General features: G+C 43.0%; 1 protein-coding gene across 1 annotated transcript in view; it reads left to right on the plus strand.

Annotated features, from left to right (window-relative positions):
• CCDC7 (coiled-coil domain containing 7) overlaps positions 1 to 16,913 on the plus strand; it is a 166,766-nt gene extending 149,853 nt beyond the window's left edge. Inside the window, exons 26-35 of the mRNA XM_039839666.1 lie at positions 1,877 to 1,984; positions 3,947 to 4,054; positions 6,011 to 6,118; positions 8,113 to 8,220; positions 10,212 to 10,319; positions 12,314 to 12,421; positions 13,072 to 13,179; positions 14,084 to 14,191; positions 16,145 to 16,252; positions 16,825 to 16,913. Of these exons, the coding sequence (XP_039695600.1) occupies positions 1,877 to 1,984; positions 3,947 to 4,054; positions 6,011 to 6,118; positions 8,113 to 8,220; positions 10,212 to 10,319; positions 12,314 to 12,421; positions 13,072 to 13,179; positions 14,084 to 14,191; positions 16,145 to 16,252; positions 16,825 to 16,913 (1,061 nt within the window). The remainder of the gene's footprint in view (positions 1 to 1,876; positions 1,985 to 3,946; positions 4,055 to 6,010; positions 6,119 to 8,112; positions 8,221 to 10,211; positions 10,320 to 12,313; positions 12,422 to 13,071; positions 13,180 to 14,083; positions 14,192 to 16,144; positions 16,253 to 16,824) is intronic.
• The last annotated feature ends 344 nt before the right edge of the window (positions 16,914 to 17,257 follow it).

A 17,257-nucleotide genomic window follows, 5' to 3' on the forward strand; every position in this document is an offset into this window, starting at 1 on the left:
TTGAGGGTTTTGTTCCTAAGACTGCTTTATGTACATGATTCATGAGCTTATTCTTCACCAAGGAGAATAACCCGCCAATAATTGTCTCATTAAAGGTGTATACATTTCAACCAATCCTGGGAGATTACTGGTCCAAAAGAAACACATGCTTCAACTGACCTGTGTTAGTGTCTCTTTCCAATAGATTACAAAGGATAAATAGAACTATCACAGTGACCAGAATCTCAACAACGAAATGCGAATTAGAGGGTTCTAGGTTCAGGCAAGATAGAGGTCCCTTTGGAGATCCTCCAGAGCATACTGTGACTGCAGCAAATTCTATCAGAACCTGGCAGTTAATGCAAGTGATGTGTCTCATACATAGTACATCTATAGGCCTATAATACATTCATTAAATTGTAGAGGCAATAACAATTGAATCTACCTCAGGCTGGCTTGGAAAAAATTTTCTCTTGGTAGTGGTGGCCACAAACCAGAGAATAATATATGTTGGCCCTTTATCCTGGTACCATGGATGGTGGAGATCACAGTTCCCAGTGCATTGATATCAAAAAGCTCCAAGAAATGCAACATTCTGTCACCTGCCCGTTGATCTCTATTTTTGTAAGAGTTCCTCATATTATTGGAGGCATGGCTGCTGAGGTATAACCCCTAGTCTTATTTATTTTTGAAAGCTGGGATTGGGATAAAAGTATATGCGTTGCTCTGATTCATATCAAGATTCAATGGTGGAGATAGATGGTCTAGTGCTTAATATTCATAGTGACCAGCACCTTGAGTACCCCAGTTGGGGCGACATGTTGAGTCTTCCATGGTCCGTAATCTAAACATCAGTACATTGGTGAAGACTATCGATCTATCCCTTTGAGACCACATTGTGTGGTAATCAGACCCATAGTTCATTCTATTGCCCACATCATCAGTAGGGGGCATATGATTACCATTTTTATATCACTCTTTGTCCAGGCAGGAGCCAATGGTGCTTGCCTGGAAATTTGTGAATAAAGACCTGATTTTGTCAAAACCAATTGATATGTCTCAGGAGAAAGTTTCATTGACCTCTAGAATCATGGGATTGACAAAAGCAGATCCAGATATCTCAGTCTTTGCAACAGTCTTGCCATCTGTTGTTCTCCGTGTTGTGTAGACCGAAGAGGACTCCAGAGTGGCTTGCTGGGACACTGCACTTTCTGAAAAAGTAGTCATCTACTTTTTTCGGTGTGAAAACTCACCATGGGTGGGCCAAATTGTTGGAGCCCAAAGAAAGCTCAGTAGAGGATGCAGATGGTCTTGGTGTTTGCATCCTTTTATATTTTTTATTATTGTCCTCCCTCTCTTTATGCAAAATAGTCACTTCAGCACACTCTGAAATAAAATTCTCTTGTAATACAGCTCACAAGATGTCATTCTCACTCACTAAGTTCAACGAGGTTGCCTCTTGTGTCATGCAGGCAACCTACCCAAATCTGTTAGGTCTCTTCAGGTCACTGAGCAATGTAATTCCAAAAGACTTTACATTCTCTTTCATTAAAAGCATGAGCATCAACAACTTTGGGGGATATGTGCTGTCCATCTGTTTCTGGACTTAGAGCTCACAAGGGACATAGTGTATGACCCAGCTTGCAGAGTCCGCTGGCTTTTGGTCCTATCTCAGTGAACTGTAAGCATTAACTAGGGAATTACTTCCTTAAATCTCTTAGAGTTAGCTCTCTCATTTGACACACCAAGAAACTCAGCCAGAGTTTGGAATATATACTATATACATCTATGAAACTGAGAGAAAGTTTTGTTTCATGCTTGCCAAATTTAAAGTATAGATATTTCGGAATACTTCTAATTTTTCTATTAAGTGGTCTAAATGGATTTCTTTATATAGTTGATGAAGACATACCTGATTCAAAGGTTGTGCTTGAGCCTCAAGATTCAGTGTCAAAGATCCAAATTCAAGACAAGAAAAAGGGGACTCGGAGGGACGGACTGATTCGTAAGTATAAATATGATAAATGAGTTCATAGTTTGATTTAAAATGTGAATATCTTAAGTAGATAAGAAAAGCAAAGTTTTTGATACATTTTTTTTTAATCCCCTGATCCTGAGACTATTTTACACCCATGATTTATGTGCTTAGTCTTCACCAAGGGTAATAACCAGCCAATAATTGTCTCATCAAAGGTGTGTACATTTCAGCCAACCCTGGGAGATTATTGGTCAAAAAGTGATGAGTGTTTCAGATTGACCTATGTCAGTGTTTCTTTGCAATAGGATCCAATGGGTGAACAGAGCTATCACAGAAACCAAAAGTTTGACAACCAAATGGGGATGAGAGCTCCAGGTGAATGCAGGATGGAGGTCCATTTGGAGATCCTCCAGAGCATACCATAACTACTGCAAATTATGTCAGAACTTGGGAGCTAATGCGAGTGATGTGTCTTATACATAATACATCTATGTACCAATAATACATACATTCAATAGTCGAGGCAATAACAATTGAATCTACTTTAAGCTGGCTTAGAAAGAAGTTTCCTTTGGTAGTGGTGGCCCCAAGCCAGATACCATGGTATGTTTGCCCTTCATCTTGTTGTCTGTGTTTGTGGGGATCACAGATCGCAGTGATTCCGTCTCAAAATGTCCAAGTAATGCAACATTTTCTCACATGCCAGTTTATCTCTATCTTTGCCATAGTTCCTCATATCTACTGCAGACATGAATACCTGGGTATAACCTCTAGTCTTTTTATTTTTGAAAGCTAAGATTGGGGTAAAGATTATGGGTTTTTCTGATTCATATCAAGATTCAGTGGTAGAGGTTGGGTACTAGTGCTTATTATTCATAGTGACCGCTACACTGTGGATCCTAGGTGCGGTTCCATGTTGAGTCCTCCATCGTCCATAATCTGACCATGAGTAACTTGGTGAAGAGACCCTCAATCTATCCCTTTGAGACCACATTGTGTGATACTCAGATGCATTGGTCTTTCCAATGCCCACATCATAAGTAGGCACATGATTATCAGTTTTACCTCACTCTTCTGTGTGAGCAGGAGTCAATGGTGCATGCCTGGAAATTTGTGCATTAAGACCTCATTTTGTCAAAACCGATTGATACTTCTGATAAGAAAGTCTCATTGACCTCTACAACCATAGGATTGACAATAGTAAATCTAGAATTCTAGGTCTGTGCCGCAGTCTTGCCGTCTGTTGTTCTTGGTCCTGTGAGGACCGAACAGGCCATCAGAATGGCTCTCCAGGATATTGCACTATCTGGAAAGGAAGTCATGATGTTTTTCAGTGTGAAAGCTCAATCACCTCATGTGGGTCAAAACTGTTGCAGCCCAAATAGTGCTCAACTGAGGATGGAGATGGTCTTAAGTTTGTAACTTTTATATTCCTTACTATCTTTTCCCACCTATTTAGGCAAGTGACCACAGTCAGCACACTCTGAAATCAAAGGTCTCTTGTAATACGGATTACAAGATGTCATTCTCACTCACTACGTTTAACAATGTTGCCTCTTTCAGCATGCAGGCAACCTACCCAAGTCTGTCTTTTCAGGTCACGAGCAATGTGATTCCAAAGGACTTTACATTCTCTTTCATTAAAGGCATGAGTATCAACAGCTTGTGGGGACATGTACTGTCCATTAGGTTCAAGACTTAGAGCTCACAAGATTCATAGAGTATGACTCAGCTTACAGAGTCCGCTGGCTTTTGATCCCATCTCAGTAAACTGTAACCATTAAGAAAGAAATTGCATCCTTAGCTCTCTTAGAGTTAGAACTCTGATTTGACACACCAGGAAACTTGGGCAGAGTATGGAATATTTCCTATATAATTCTACAAAACTGAAGAAACATTTGCTGCATACTTGTACATATTTAAAGTACAAGAATTTCATAATACTTCTGATTTCTCTATTAAGTGGTTTAAATGGATTTCTTTATGTAGCTCATGAAGAAGTACCTGATTCAAAGGCTGTGCTTGAGACTCAAGAGTCAGTGTCAAAGATCCAAATTCAAGACAAGAAAAAGAGGACTCGAAGAGTCGGACCAACTGGTAAGTATAAATATGAGAAATGAGTTTATAGTTTGATTTGAACTGTGAATATCCTAAGATAACTAGGGAACAAATGCAAAGTTCTTCATACATTTTGTTTAAGGTCTTTGATCCTGAGACTGTTTTATACCCATGATTCATGTGCTGAGTCTTCACCAAGTGCAATAACACACCAATAATTGTCATTTCAAAGGTGTCTACATTTCAACCAACCCTGAGAGTTTACTGGCCCCAAAGAAACATGTGCTTCAGACTGACCTGTGTCAGTGTCTCTTTACAGTAGGCTCTGAGGGGAAAATAGAGCTATCACAGAGATGAGAAGCTCAACAACCAAATGTGGATGAGAGGTTTTCAGGAGAAGGCAGGATGGATGACTCCTTAGATATTGTCAAGAGCATACCGTAACTGCAGTAGATTCTAGCACAACATGGGGATTAATACAAGTGATGTGTCTTAAACTTGATACATCTATATACCAATAATACATATATTCAATGGTAGAGCCAATATCAATCAAATCTACCTTGCGCTGGCTTGGAAAAAATTTTTTCTTGTTAGTGGTGGCTCCACACCAGAGAACATCATATGTTGGCCCTTAATACTGGTACCAGGGATGGCGGGGATCACAGTTCTCTGTGCATCAATATAAAAAAGGCACAAGAAATGCAACATTCTTTCACCTGCCTGTTGATCTCTAGCTCTGCCATAGTTCCTCATATTGTTGGAGGCACGGATGCCAGCATAAAACCGCTAGTTTTATTTATTTTGAAAGCTGGGTTTGGGGTAAATGTATATGCATTGCTCTGATTCATATCAAGATTCAATGGTGGAGGTACAGGGACTAGCGCTTATTATTCATGGGGACCAGCACCCTAAGAATACTAGTTGGGGCTACAAGTTGAGTGTTCCATGACCACAACATGAGTACATTAGTGAAGTCTATCCATCTATCCTTTTGAGTCCAAATGGTATGGGAATCAGACCCACAGTTCTTTCCATTCTGCACATCTGCAGTAGGAGGATCGTGATTACCAATTTGACATCACTCTTGTGCAGAGAAGAGTCTAAAAATTTGTGAATAAAAACCTGATTTTCTCAAAACCAATTGATACATACATCTCATGAGAAAAATTCATGGACCTCTAGAATCGTAGGATTGACAAAAGCAGATATAGATATCTGAGTCTTTGCAACAGTTTTAGCATCTGTTTTCCTCAGTCAAGTGTGGACCGGAGAGGACTCCAGAAAGGCTTGCTGGGAAATTGAAATTTCGGAAAAAGTATTCATCCATGTATTTCAGCGAGAAAACTCACAATGAGTGGACCAAAATTGTTAAAGCCCAAAGAGATTAGATGATGACAGAGATGGTCCTGGCATTGCATTCTTTTATATTCTTATTGTTTCCTCCATTCTTTATGCAAAATGGCTGCTGGCAGCACACTCGGAAATCAAAGGACTCCTGTGATATAGATCAGGAAATGTCATTTTCACTCACTAAGTTTACCAAGGTTGACTCTTGCGTTGTTCAGGCAACCTCCCCAAGTCTGTCAGGTCTCTTCAGGTCACAGAGCAATGTGATTTCAAAGGACTTTACATTGCCTTTCATTAAAGGCGTGAGTGTCAATGGCTAGTGGGGACATGTGCTGTCCATCAGTTTCAGGCCTCAGAGCTCGCAAGATACAGAGTGTATGACCCAGGTTGCAGAGTCCTCTGGCTTTTGGTCCTATCTCGGGGAACTGTAAGCATTAACTAGGGAACTGCTTCCTTAGCTCTCTTAGAGTTAGGTCTCCCTTTTGACTCAGCGGGGAACCTCAGTCAGAGTGGGGAATGTGTCCTATGTAACTCTCTGAAAATGAGGGCAACTTTTGCGGCCTCCTTGTACAAATTTGAAGTATAGGTACTTGACAATACTTCTGATTGTTCTCCTAAGTGGTCTAAATGGATTTCCTTATATAGCTGATGAAGAAGTACCTGATTCCAAGGTTGTGCCTGAGACCCGAGAGTCAGTGTCAAAGGTCCAATTCGAAGACAGGAAAAGGGGGTCCCGACGGGACGGACTGATTCGTAAGTATCAATATGAGAAATGAGTTCATAGGTTGACTTAAAGTGTGAATATCCTAAGACAACTAAAGAACAAAAGCAAAGTTCTTCTTGCATTTTTGTTAGAGGTCATTGATCCGGAGACTGTTTTGTACCTCTGATTCGTGTGCTTAGTCTTCAGCAAGGGCAATGAGCCGCCAGTAATTGCCTCATCAAAGGTGTGTACATTTGCGCCAACGCTGGCAGATTACTGGTTCAAGAGAAACACGTGCTTCAGACGGACCTGTGTCAGTGTCTCTTTGCAGTAGGTTCCCAGGAGTACTAGAGCTATCACAGAGAACGGAAGCTCAACAACCGAATGCGGATGGGAGGGTTCCAGGTGAAGGCAAGAGGGGCGCCCCTTAGGAGGTCTTCCAGAGCACACCGTAACCACAGGACATTCTGCCGGAACGTGGCAGTGAATGCGAGTGATGTGTCTCATACATAGTACATGTCTAGGCCCACAGTGCATGCATTCAATAGTCGAGGCATTAACAATTGAGACTACCTTAGGCAGGCTCGGACAAAATTTACTCTTGGCAGTCGTGGCCGCAAAGCAGAGAACATTATGTCTTGGCCCTTCATGCTGGTGCTAGTGGTCGTGGGGATCAGAGTTCTCAGTGCATGAATACCAGAAGGGTTCAAGAAGTGCAGCCGTCTTTCACCGGTCCGTGGATCTCTATCTTTACCGCAGTTCCTCATAGTTTTGGAGGCACGGCTGCCAGCGTATAACCGGCAGTCTTACGCATTCTTGAAAGCTGGAACTGGAGCGAATGTATATGCGTTTTGTCTGATTCATATCGAGATTCAGTGGTGGAGGTAGAGGGCCTGGTACTTATTATTCACCGTGACCAGCACCCAGAGGACCCTAGTTGGGGCTACAAGTCGAGTGTTCCATGGTCCGTCATCTGACCATGCGTACCCTGGTGAAGAGACTCTCAATCTATCGCTTTGAGACCCTTTGGTGTGGCATTGAGACCCACAGGTCTTTGGCAAGGCCTTTGTCCACATCATCAGCAGTGGGCATATGATTACCACTTCTACGTCACTCTTCTGAGCGGCAGAAGTCAATGGTGCATGCCTAGAAATTTGTGAGTTAAGATCTCATTTTGTCGAAACCGATTGACACGTCTTATGAGAAAGCTCCATTGGCCTCGCCCACCATGGGATTGACAATAGCAAATCTAGAATTCTGAGTCTTTGCAACAGTCTTGCCGTCCGTTGCTCTCAGTCCCTTGTGTACAGAAGAGGCCACCAGAATGGCTCTCCGGGAAACTGCACTGTCTGGAAAGGTAGTTACCCATGGTTTTCAGTGTGGCAACTCGCCCACCTCGTGTGGGCCCAAACTGTTGGAGCCCAAATAGTGCTCGGCTGAGGACGGTGATGGTCCTAGGATTGCATCCTTTTATATTCCTTACTATTTTCCTTCACTTCTTTAGGCAAAGTGGCCACTGTCGGCACACCCTGAAATCGAAGGTCTCTTGCGATACAGCTCACGAGGTGTCATTCTCACTCATTAAGTTTAAGAAGGTTGCCTCTTTCGTCATGCGGGCAACCTCCCCAAGTCTGTCAGGTGTCTTCAGGTCACTGAGCGGTGCGATTGCAAAGGACTTTACATTCTCTTTCGTTAAAGGCATGAGCGTCAGCCGCTTGTGGGCACATGTGCTGTCCATCGGTTTCAGGACTCAGAGCTCGCAAGATGTCATAGAGTACGACCCAGCTTGCAGAGTCCGCTGGCTTTTGGTCCTATCTCGGTGAACTGTAAGCGCTAACTAGGGAATTGCTTCCTTAGATCTCTTAGAGTTAGCTCTCTCATTTGACACACCAGGAAACTCAGCCATGGCTTGGGATAGATACCATATCACTCGAAGAACGTGAGAGAAACTTTAGCTTCACACTGGTCCAAATTTCGAGGATAGGTATTTCACGATACTTCCGATTTGTCTCCTTAAGTGGTCTAAACGGATTTCTTTACACAGTTGACGAAGACGTACCTGATTCCAAGGTTGTGCTTGAGCCTCAAGATTCAGCGTCAAAGGTCCAAATTCAAGACAAGAAAAAGGCGACTAGAAGGGTCGGACTGACTCGTAAGTATCAGCCTGAGAAATGAGTTCACAGTTTGATTTAAAATGTGAATATCCTAAGATAACTAAAGGACAAAAGCAAAGTTCTTCATACATTTTGTTTGCGGTCTCTGATCTCGAGACAGTTTTATACCCCTGATTCATGCGCTTAGTCTTCACCAAGCGCGATACCGCGCCAATAATTGCCGTATCAAAGGTGTCTACATTTCAGCCAACCCTGGCAGATGACCGGTCCCAAAGAAGCACGTGCTTCAGACTGACCTGTGTCAGGGTCTCGGTGCAGTAGGCTCCAAGGAGTAAATAGAGCTATCACAGAGAACAGCAAGCAGCTCAGCAACAAGCAAATGCGGGCGAGAGGGTTCCAAGTGAAGGCAAGATGGATGTCCCTTAGGAGGTCTTCCAGAGCATACCGTAACCACAGGACATTCTGCCAGAACGTGGCAGTTCATGCGAGTGATGTGTCTGATACTTAGTACGTGTCTAGGCCGACAATACATGCATGCAATGGTCGAGGCGATGACGAGCGAATCCTCCAATGGGGCTGGCTTGGAGAAACTTTTCTCTTGGTAGTGGTGGCCCCCAACCAGAGAACATCATATGTTGGCCCTTCATGCTGGTGCTAGTGTTTGTGAGGATCGCAGTTGTCAGTGCGGCGGCACCAAAAAGGCCCAAGAAGTCCAGCATTGTTTCACGTGTCCGTTGATCTCTATCATTGCCACAGTTCCTCATATTTTTGGAGGCACGGCTGCCAGCGTATAACCGCTAGTCTTATTTATTTTTGAAGGCTGGAACTGGGGTAAAAGTATACGCGATGCTGTGATCCATATCGAGATTCAATGGTGCAGGTAGAGGGACTAGGGCTTAGTATTCATAGTGACCGGCACTCAGACGGCCCTAGCTGGGGTTACGTGTCGAGTCTGCCACGGCCCATGATCTGAGCATGAGTACATTGGTGAAGTCTATCAGTCTATCCACTTGAGACCACACTGTGTGGTAAGCAGGCCCGTAGTTCTTTCCACGGCCCACATCATCAGCAGGGGGCTCATGATTACCAATTTGACATCGCTCTTTTGCGCGGGGAAGAGTCAATGGCGCTTGCCTGGAAATGTGTGAATGAAGACCCGATTTTGTCAGAACCGATTGATATGTCCCATGAGACATTTTCGTTGACCTCTGGAATCGTCGGGTTGACAAAAGCAGATCTGGAAATCTGAGTGTTTGCAACAGTCTTGCTCTGTGTTGTTCTCGGTCCCATGCGGGTGGAAGAGGCCTCCAGAGTGGCTTACTGGGACACACTGCACTTTCTGAAAAAGCGGTCATCCATGTTTCTCAGTGTGAAAACTCACCACGGGTGGGCCAAAATTGTTGGAGCCCAAATAGAGCTAGCGGAGGACGGAGATGGTCTTGGTGTTTGCATCCTTTTATGTTCCTTAATAGCGTCCTCCCCTTCTTTATGCACAATGGCCGCTGTCAGCACACTCGGAAATCAAAGGACTCTTGTGATGTAGCTCAGGAAATGTCATTCTCGCTCACTAAGTTTACCAAGGTTGCCTCTTGCGTTGTGCAGGCAACCTCCCCAAGTCTGTCAGGTCTCTTCGGGTCACTGAGCAACGTGATTCCAAAGGACTTTACGTTGCCTTTCATTAAAGGCGTGAGTGTCAACGGCTAGTGGGGACATGTGCTGTCCATCAGTTTCAGGCCTCAGAGCTCGCAAGATCCAGGGTGTATGACCCAGGTTGCAGAGTCCTCTGGCTTTTGGTCCTATCTCGGGGAACCGTACGCATTAATTAGGGAACTGCTTCCTTAGCTCTCTTAGAGTTAGGTCTCCCTTTTGACTCAGCGGGGAACCTCAGTCAGAGTGGGGAATGTGTCCTATGTAACTCTCTGAAAATGAGGGCAACTTTTGCGGCCTCCTTGTACAAATTTGAAGTATAGGTATTTGACAATACTTCTGATTGTTCTCCTAAGTGGTCTAAATGGATTTCCTTATATAGCTGATGAAGAAGTACCTGAATCCAAGGTTGTGCCTGAGACCCGAGAGTCAGTGTCAAAGGTCCAATTCGAAGACAGGAAAAGGGGGTCCCGACGGGACGGACTGATTCGTAAGTATCAATATGAGAAATGAGTTCATAGGTTGACTTAAAGTGTGAATATCCTAAGACAACTAAAGAACAAAAGCAAAGTTCTTCTTGCATTTTTGTTAGAGGTCATTGATCCGGAGACTGTTTTGTACCTCTGATTCGTGTGCTTAGTCTTCAGCAAGGGCAATGAGCCGCCAGTAATTGCCTCATCAAAGGTGTGTACATTTGCGCCAACGCTGGCAGATTACTGGTTCAAGAGAAACACGTGCTTCAGACGGACCTGTGTCAGTGTCTCTTTGCAGTAGGTTCCCAGGAGTACTAGAGCTATCACAGAGAACGGAAGCTCAACAACCGAATGCGGATGGGAGGGTTCCAGGTGAAGGCAAGAGGGGCGCCCCTTAGGAGGTCTTCCAGAGCACACCGTAACCACAGGACATTCTGCCGGAACGTGGCAGTGAATGCGAGTGATGTGTCTCATACATAGTACATGTCTAGGCCCACAGTGCATGCATTCAATAGTCGAGGCATTAACAATTGAGACTACCTTAGGCAGGCTCGGACAAAATTTACTCTTGGCAGTCGTGGCCGCAAAGCAGAGAACATTATGTCTTGGCCCTTCATGCTGGTGCTAGTGTTCGTGGGGATCAGAGTTCTCAGTGCATGAATACCAGAAGGGTTCAAGAAGTGCAGCCGTCTTTCACCGGTCCGTGGATCTCTATCTTTACCGCAGTTCCTCATAGTTTTGGAGGCACGGCTGCCAGCGTATAACCGGCAGTCTTACGCATTCTTGAAAGCTGGAACTGGAGCGAATGTATATGCGTTTTGTCTGATTCATATCGAGATTCAGTGGTGGAGGTAGAGGGCCTGGTACTTATTATTCACCGTGACCAGCACCCAGAGGACCCTAGTTGGGGCTACAAGTCGAGTGTTCCATGGTCCGTCATCTGACCACGCGTACCCTGGTGAAGAGACTCTCAATCTATCGCTTTGAGACCCTTTGGTGTGGCATTGAGACCCACAGGTCTTTGGCAAGGCCTTTGTCCACATCATCAGCAGTGGGCATATGATTACCACTTCTACGTCACTCTTCTGAGCGGCAGAAGTCAATGGTGCATGCCTAGAAATTTGTGAGTTAAGATCTCATTTTGTCGAAACCGATTGACACGTCTTATGAGAAAGCTCCATTGGCCTCGCCCACCATGGGATTGACAATAGCAAATCTAGAATTCTGAGTCTTTGCAACAGTCTTGCCGTCCGTTGCTCTCAGTCCCTTGTGTACAGAAGAGGCCACCAGAATGGCTCTCCGGGAAACTGCACTGTCTGGAAAGGTAGTTACCCATGGTTTTCAGTGTGGCAACTCGCCCACCTCGTGTGGGCCCAAACTGTTGGAGCCCAAATAGTGCTCGGCTGAGGACGGTGATGGTCCTAGGATTGCATCCTTTTATATTCCTTACTATTTTCCTTCACTTCTTTAGGCAAAGTGGCCACTGTCAGCACACCCTGAAATCGAAGGTCTCTTGTGATACAGCTCACGAGGTGTCATTCTCACTCATTAAGTTTAAGAAGGTTGCCTCTTTCGTCATGCGGGCAACCTCCCCAAGTCTGTCAGGTGTCTTCAGGTCACTGAGCGGTGCGATTGCAAAGGACTTTACATTCTCTTTCGTTAGAGGCATGAGCGTCAGCCGCTTGTGGGCACATGTGCTGTCCATCGGTTTCAGGACTCAGAGCTCGCAAGATGTCATAGAGTACGACCCAGCTTGCAGAGTCCGCTGGCTTTTGGTCCTATCTCGGTGAACTGTAAGCGCTAACTAGGGAATTGCTTCCTTAGATCTCTTAGAGTTAGCTCTCTCATTTGACACACCAGGAAACTCAGCCATGGCTTGGAATAGATACCATATCACTCGAAGAACGTGAGAGAAACTTTAGCTTCACACTGGTCCAAATTTCGAGGATAGGTATTTCACGATACTTCCGATTTGTCTCCTTAAGTGGTCTAAACGGATTTCTTTACACAGTTGACGAAGACGTACCTGATTCCAAGGTTGTGCTTGAGCCTCAAGATTCAGCGTCAAAGGTCCAAATTCAAGACAAGAAAAAGGCGACTAGAAGGGTCGGACTGACTCGTAAGTATCAGCCTGAGAAATGAGTTCACAGTTTGATTTAAAATGTGAATATCCTAAGATAACTAAAGGACAAAAGCAAAGTTCTTCATACATTTTGTTTGCGGTCTCTGATCTCGAGACAGTTTTATACCCCTGATTCATGCGCTTAGTCTTCACCAAGCGCGATTCCGCGCCAATAATTGCCGTATCAAAGGTGTCTACATTTCAGCCAACCCTGGCAGATGACCGGTCCCAAAGAAGCACGTGCTTCAGACTGACCTGTGTCAGTGTCTCTGTGCAGTAGGCTCCAAGGAGTAAATAGAGCTATCACAGAGAACAGCAAGCAGCTCAGCAACAAGCAAATGCGGGCGAGAGGGTTCCAAGTGAAGGCAAGATGGATGTCCCTTAGGAGGTCTTCCAGAGCATACCGTAACCGCAGGACATTCTGCCAGAACGTGGCAGTTCATGCGAGTGATGTGTCTGATACTTAGTCCATGTCTAGGCCAACAATACATGCATGCAATGGTCGAGGCAATGACGAGCGAATCCTCCAATGGAGCTCTCTGAAATTGAGGGAAACTTTTGCGGCCTCTTTGTACAATTTTAAAGTATCGGTATTTTACAATAGTAATGATTTTTCTCTTAAGTGATAAATGGATTTCCTTATATAGCTGATGAAGAAGTGTCTGATTTCAAGGTTGCGTTTGACACCCAAGACTCAGTTTCAAATATCCAAATTCAAGAAAGGAAAAGGGGTACTCGAAGGCACGGAATGTTTCGTAAGTACCATTATTAGAAATAAGTTCATAGTTTGATTTAAACTGTGAATATCCTTAGATAACTAAAGGTGAAAAGCGAAGTTTTCATACATTTTTTGATGTCATTGAGCCAGAAGCTGTTTCATACCTCTGATTCGCATGCTTAGTTTTTAGCAAGGGCAATAACCCGCCAATAATTTCCTCATCAAAGATGTGTCCATTTGCACCAACCCTGGCACATTACTGGTTCAAAAGAAACGCGTGTTTGAAATAGACCTGTGTCATTGTCTATTTCCCAAACTTTTGGATCCCACATAGTGCTCGGTTGAAAACAGTGACTGTTCTAGAATTGCATCCTTTTATATTCCTTAATCTTTTCCTCCAATCTTTAGCTAAAGTGGCCACTGTCAGCACATCCTGAAATCAAAGGTCTCTTTTCAAACAGTTCATAAGATGTCATTCTCACTAAGTTTAATGTGTAGGCAACTTTCATCATGCAGGCAACCTACCCAAGTCTGTGAGGTCTCTTCTGGTCACTGAGCAATGAGATTCCAAATGACTTTACATTCTTTTTCTTTAAAGATATGAGTGTCACCAGTTTCTAGGGACATGTATTTTCCATGAATTTCAGGACTTCAGGCTCACAAGATACATAGGGAATGACCTAGCTTGTAGAGTCCTCTGGCTTTTGGTCCTATGTCAGTGTACTGTAAGCATGAAATAGGGAATTGCTTCCTTAGATCTCTTACAGTTAGGTCTCTCATTAGACATACCAGGAAACTCAGCCAGACTTTGGAATATATAATATAACTCTAAGAACCTGAGAGAATCTTTTGCATCATACTTGTCCAAATTTAAAAGTATGGATATTTCACTATAGTTCTGAGTTTTCTATTAAGTGGTCTGAATGGATTTCTTTATGTAGCTCCTGAAGAAGTACATGATTCAAAGGTTGTGCTTGAGCCTCAAGAGTCAGTGTCGAAGATCGAAACTCAAGAAAAGAAAAAGGGGACTCGACGGTTTGGACTGATTCGTAAGTATAAATATGGTAAAAGAGTTAATGGTTTGATTTAAAATGTGAATATCCTAATATAACTAGAGAAGAAAAGAAAGGTTTTCGTAAATTTGTATGAATGCTCTTATCCTGACACTGTGTTATACCCATGATTCATGTAAGTAGTCTTCACCAAGGGCAATAACCTGCCAATAATTGTCTCATCAAAGGTGTGTACATTTATGCCAACTCTGGGAGATTACTCTTCCAAAAGAATTACGGGCTTCAGATTGACCTGTGTCAGTGTCTCTTTGCAATAGGTTGCAAGGGGTAAACAGAGCTAACAGAGAGACTTGAAGCTCAACCAAATGTGGATGGAAGGGTTCCAGGTGAAGGCAGATTTCCCTTTGGATATCCTCCAGAGCATAATGTAACTGCACTAAATTCTGTCATACCCTGGGATTTAATGAGAGTAATCTGTCTTAAACATAATACATCTATATGCCAGCAATACATACATCAATGATAGAGGCAATAACAATTGAATCTACCTTAGGCTTGGAAAAAATTTTCTCTTGGTAGTGGTAGCTCCAAACCAGAGAACATTACTCGTTGACCCTTCCTCCTTGTACCCAGGATGGTGGGCATCACAGTTCTCAGCGCTTCAATATAAAAAAGGCCCAAGAAATGCAACATTCTTTCACCTGTCCATTAATTTCTATCTTTGCCATATTTCCTCATATTCTTGGAGGCACCATTGCCTGGGTATAATCCCTGTTTTATTTATTTTTGAAAGCTTAAAGTGGAGTAAATGTATATGTGTTGCTCTGATTCATATCAAGATCCAATGGTGGAGGTAGAGGGACTAGTGGTTATTATTCATAGTGCCTAGCACCCTGAGGACCCTAGTTGGGGCTACATGTTGAGTCTTTCATGGTCCATAATCTGAACATGAGTACATTGGTGAAGTCTATGAGTCTTTCCTTTGAGACCACATTGTGTGGTGATCAGACCCACAGTTCTTTCCATTGCACACATCATAGTAGGGGGCACGTGATTACAATTTTGACATCATTTTTTTTCTCCAGGCAGGAGTCAATGCTGCATGACTAGAAATTTTGAATTAAGATCTGATTTTGTCAAAAGCAATTGATACGCCTAATGAGAACGTTTCCTTGACCTCTAGAATCGTAGGATTGACAAAAGCAGATCTAGATATCTGAGTCTTTGCAACAGTCTTGCCATATGTTGTTCTCAGTTCCATGTGGACCAAAGAGGACTCCAGAGTGGCTTGCTGGGTCACTGCACTTTCTGAAAAAGTAGTCATCCATGTTTTTCAGTGTGAAAACTCACCACTGGTGGGCCAAAACTGTTGAAGCCCAGAGTTCAGCGGAGGATGGAGATGGTCTTGTTGTTTGCATTCTTTTGCATTCCTTATCATTGTCCTCTCTTCTTTCTGCAAAAAGGCCACTGTCAGCACACTCAGAAATCAAGGGACTCTTGTAATATAGCTCATGAAATGTCATTCTTACTCACTAACTTAAAAAGTTTACTTTTTAATTATGTAGGCAATGTACCCAAGTCTGTCATATCTCTTCAGGTCACTGAGCAATGAATTCCAAAGGACTTTAAATTGCCTTTCATGAAAGGCATAAGTATCAGGAACTTTAGGGGACTTGTGCTGTCCATTGGTTTCAGGACTTAGGTCTCACAAGATACATAGTGTATGACCCAGGTTGCTGAATCTGCTGTCTTTTGGGCTCATCATGGTGAACTGTAAAACTTAACTAGGCAATTGCTTCCTTAACTCTCTTAGAGTTAAGTATCTCTTTTGACTCAGCAGGAAACTCAGCCAGAGTGGAGAATGTATACTATATAACTCCATGAAATTGTGTGAAACTTTTGTTGCACACTTGTATAAATTTAAGTGTAGTTATTTCACAATACTTCTGATTTTAATACTAAGTGGTCTAAATGGATTTTTTTATATAGCTGATGAAAAAGTACCCGATTCAAAGGTTGTGCTTGAGACTCAAGAGTCAGTGTCAAAGATCCAAATTCAAGACAAGAAAAAGGGGTCTCGAAGGGATGGACTGACTTGTAAGTATAAATATGATAAAGAAGATCATAGTTTGATTTTTAAATGTGAATATCCTAAGATAACTAGAGAATAAAAAGAAACTTTTTTCATACATGTGTTTGTGGGTTCTGATCCTGAATATGTTTTATACCCATGATTCATGAGTTTACTCTTCACCAAGGAGCATAACCTGCCAATAATTGTCTCATCAAGGCTGTGTACATTTCTGCCAACTCTGGGAGATTACTGGTCCAAAAGAAACACATACTTCAGACTGACCTGTGTCAGTGTCTCTTTGCAGTAGGCTCCAAGGAGTAATAGAGCATTCACAGAGACCAGAAGCTAAACAACCAAATGTGAATGAGAGAGTTCCAGTGAAGGCAAGATGGATGTCCCTTAGGAGGTCTTCCAGAGCACACCGTACTGCAGCAAATTCTGTTATAACTTGGGAGTTAATGCGAGTGATGTGTCTTAAACATAATACATCAATATGCCAATAATATATACATTCAATAGTAGAGGCAATAACAATTAAATCATTTTAGACTGGCTTAGAAAATTTATTCTTTTTGTAATGGTCGCTCTAAACCAGTAAACATTATGTGTTTGCCTTTCATCCTGGTGCCAGTGCTTCTGGGGATCAAAGTTCGCAGTGATTCCGTATCAAAATGTCCCAAGTAATGCAACATTTTCTCACATGGCAGTTGATCTCTATCTTTGCCATAGTTCTTTATAGCTAATGCAGACACAGCTGCCTGGGTATAAACCCTAGTCTTGTGTATTATTGAAAGCTAAGAATTGGTAAATGTATATGGGTTTCTCTGACTCATATCAAGATTCTGTGTTAGAGATAGAGGGAATAGTGCTTATTAGTCATAGTGACCATCACCCTGTGGATGTTACTTGCAGTTACATGTTGAGTCCTCCATCCTCCATAATCTGACTATAAATACATTGATGAAGAGACTCTCAGTCTAACCCTTTGAGATCTCATTGTGTGGTAATCAGACCCACAGGTCTTTGGT

The sequence above is a fragment of the Pteropus medius genome, unplaced genomic scaffold (genome assembly GCF_902729225.1).
Source record: "Pteropus medius unplaced genomic scaffold, Ma_sr-lr_union100, whole genome shotgun sequence".
In the NCBI taxonomy this organism is placed as follows: Eukaryota; Metazoa; Chordata; class Mammalia; order Chiroptera; family Pteropodidae; genus Pteropus; species Pteropus medius.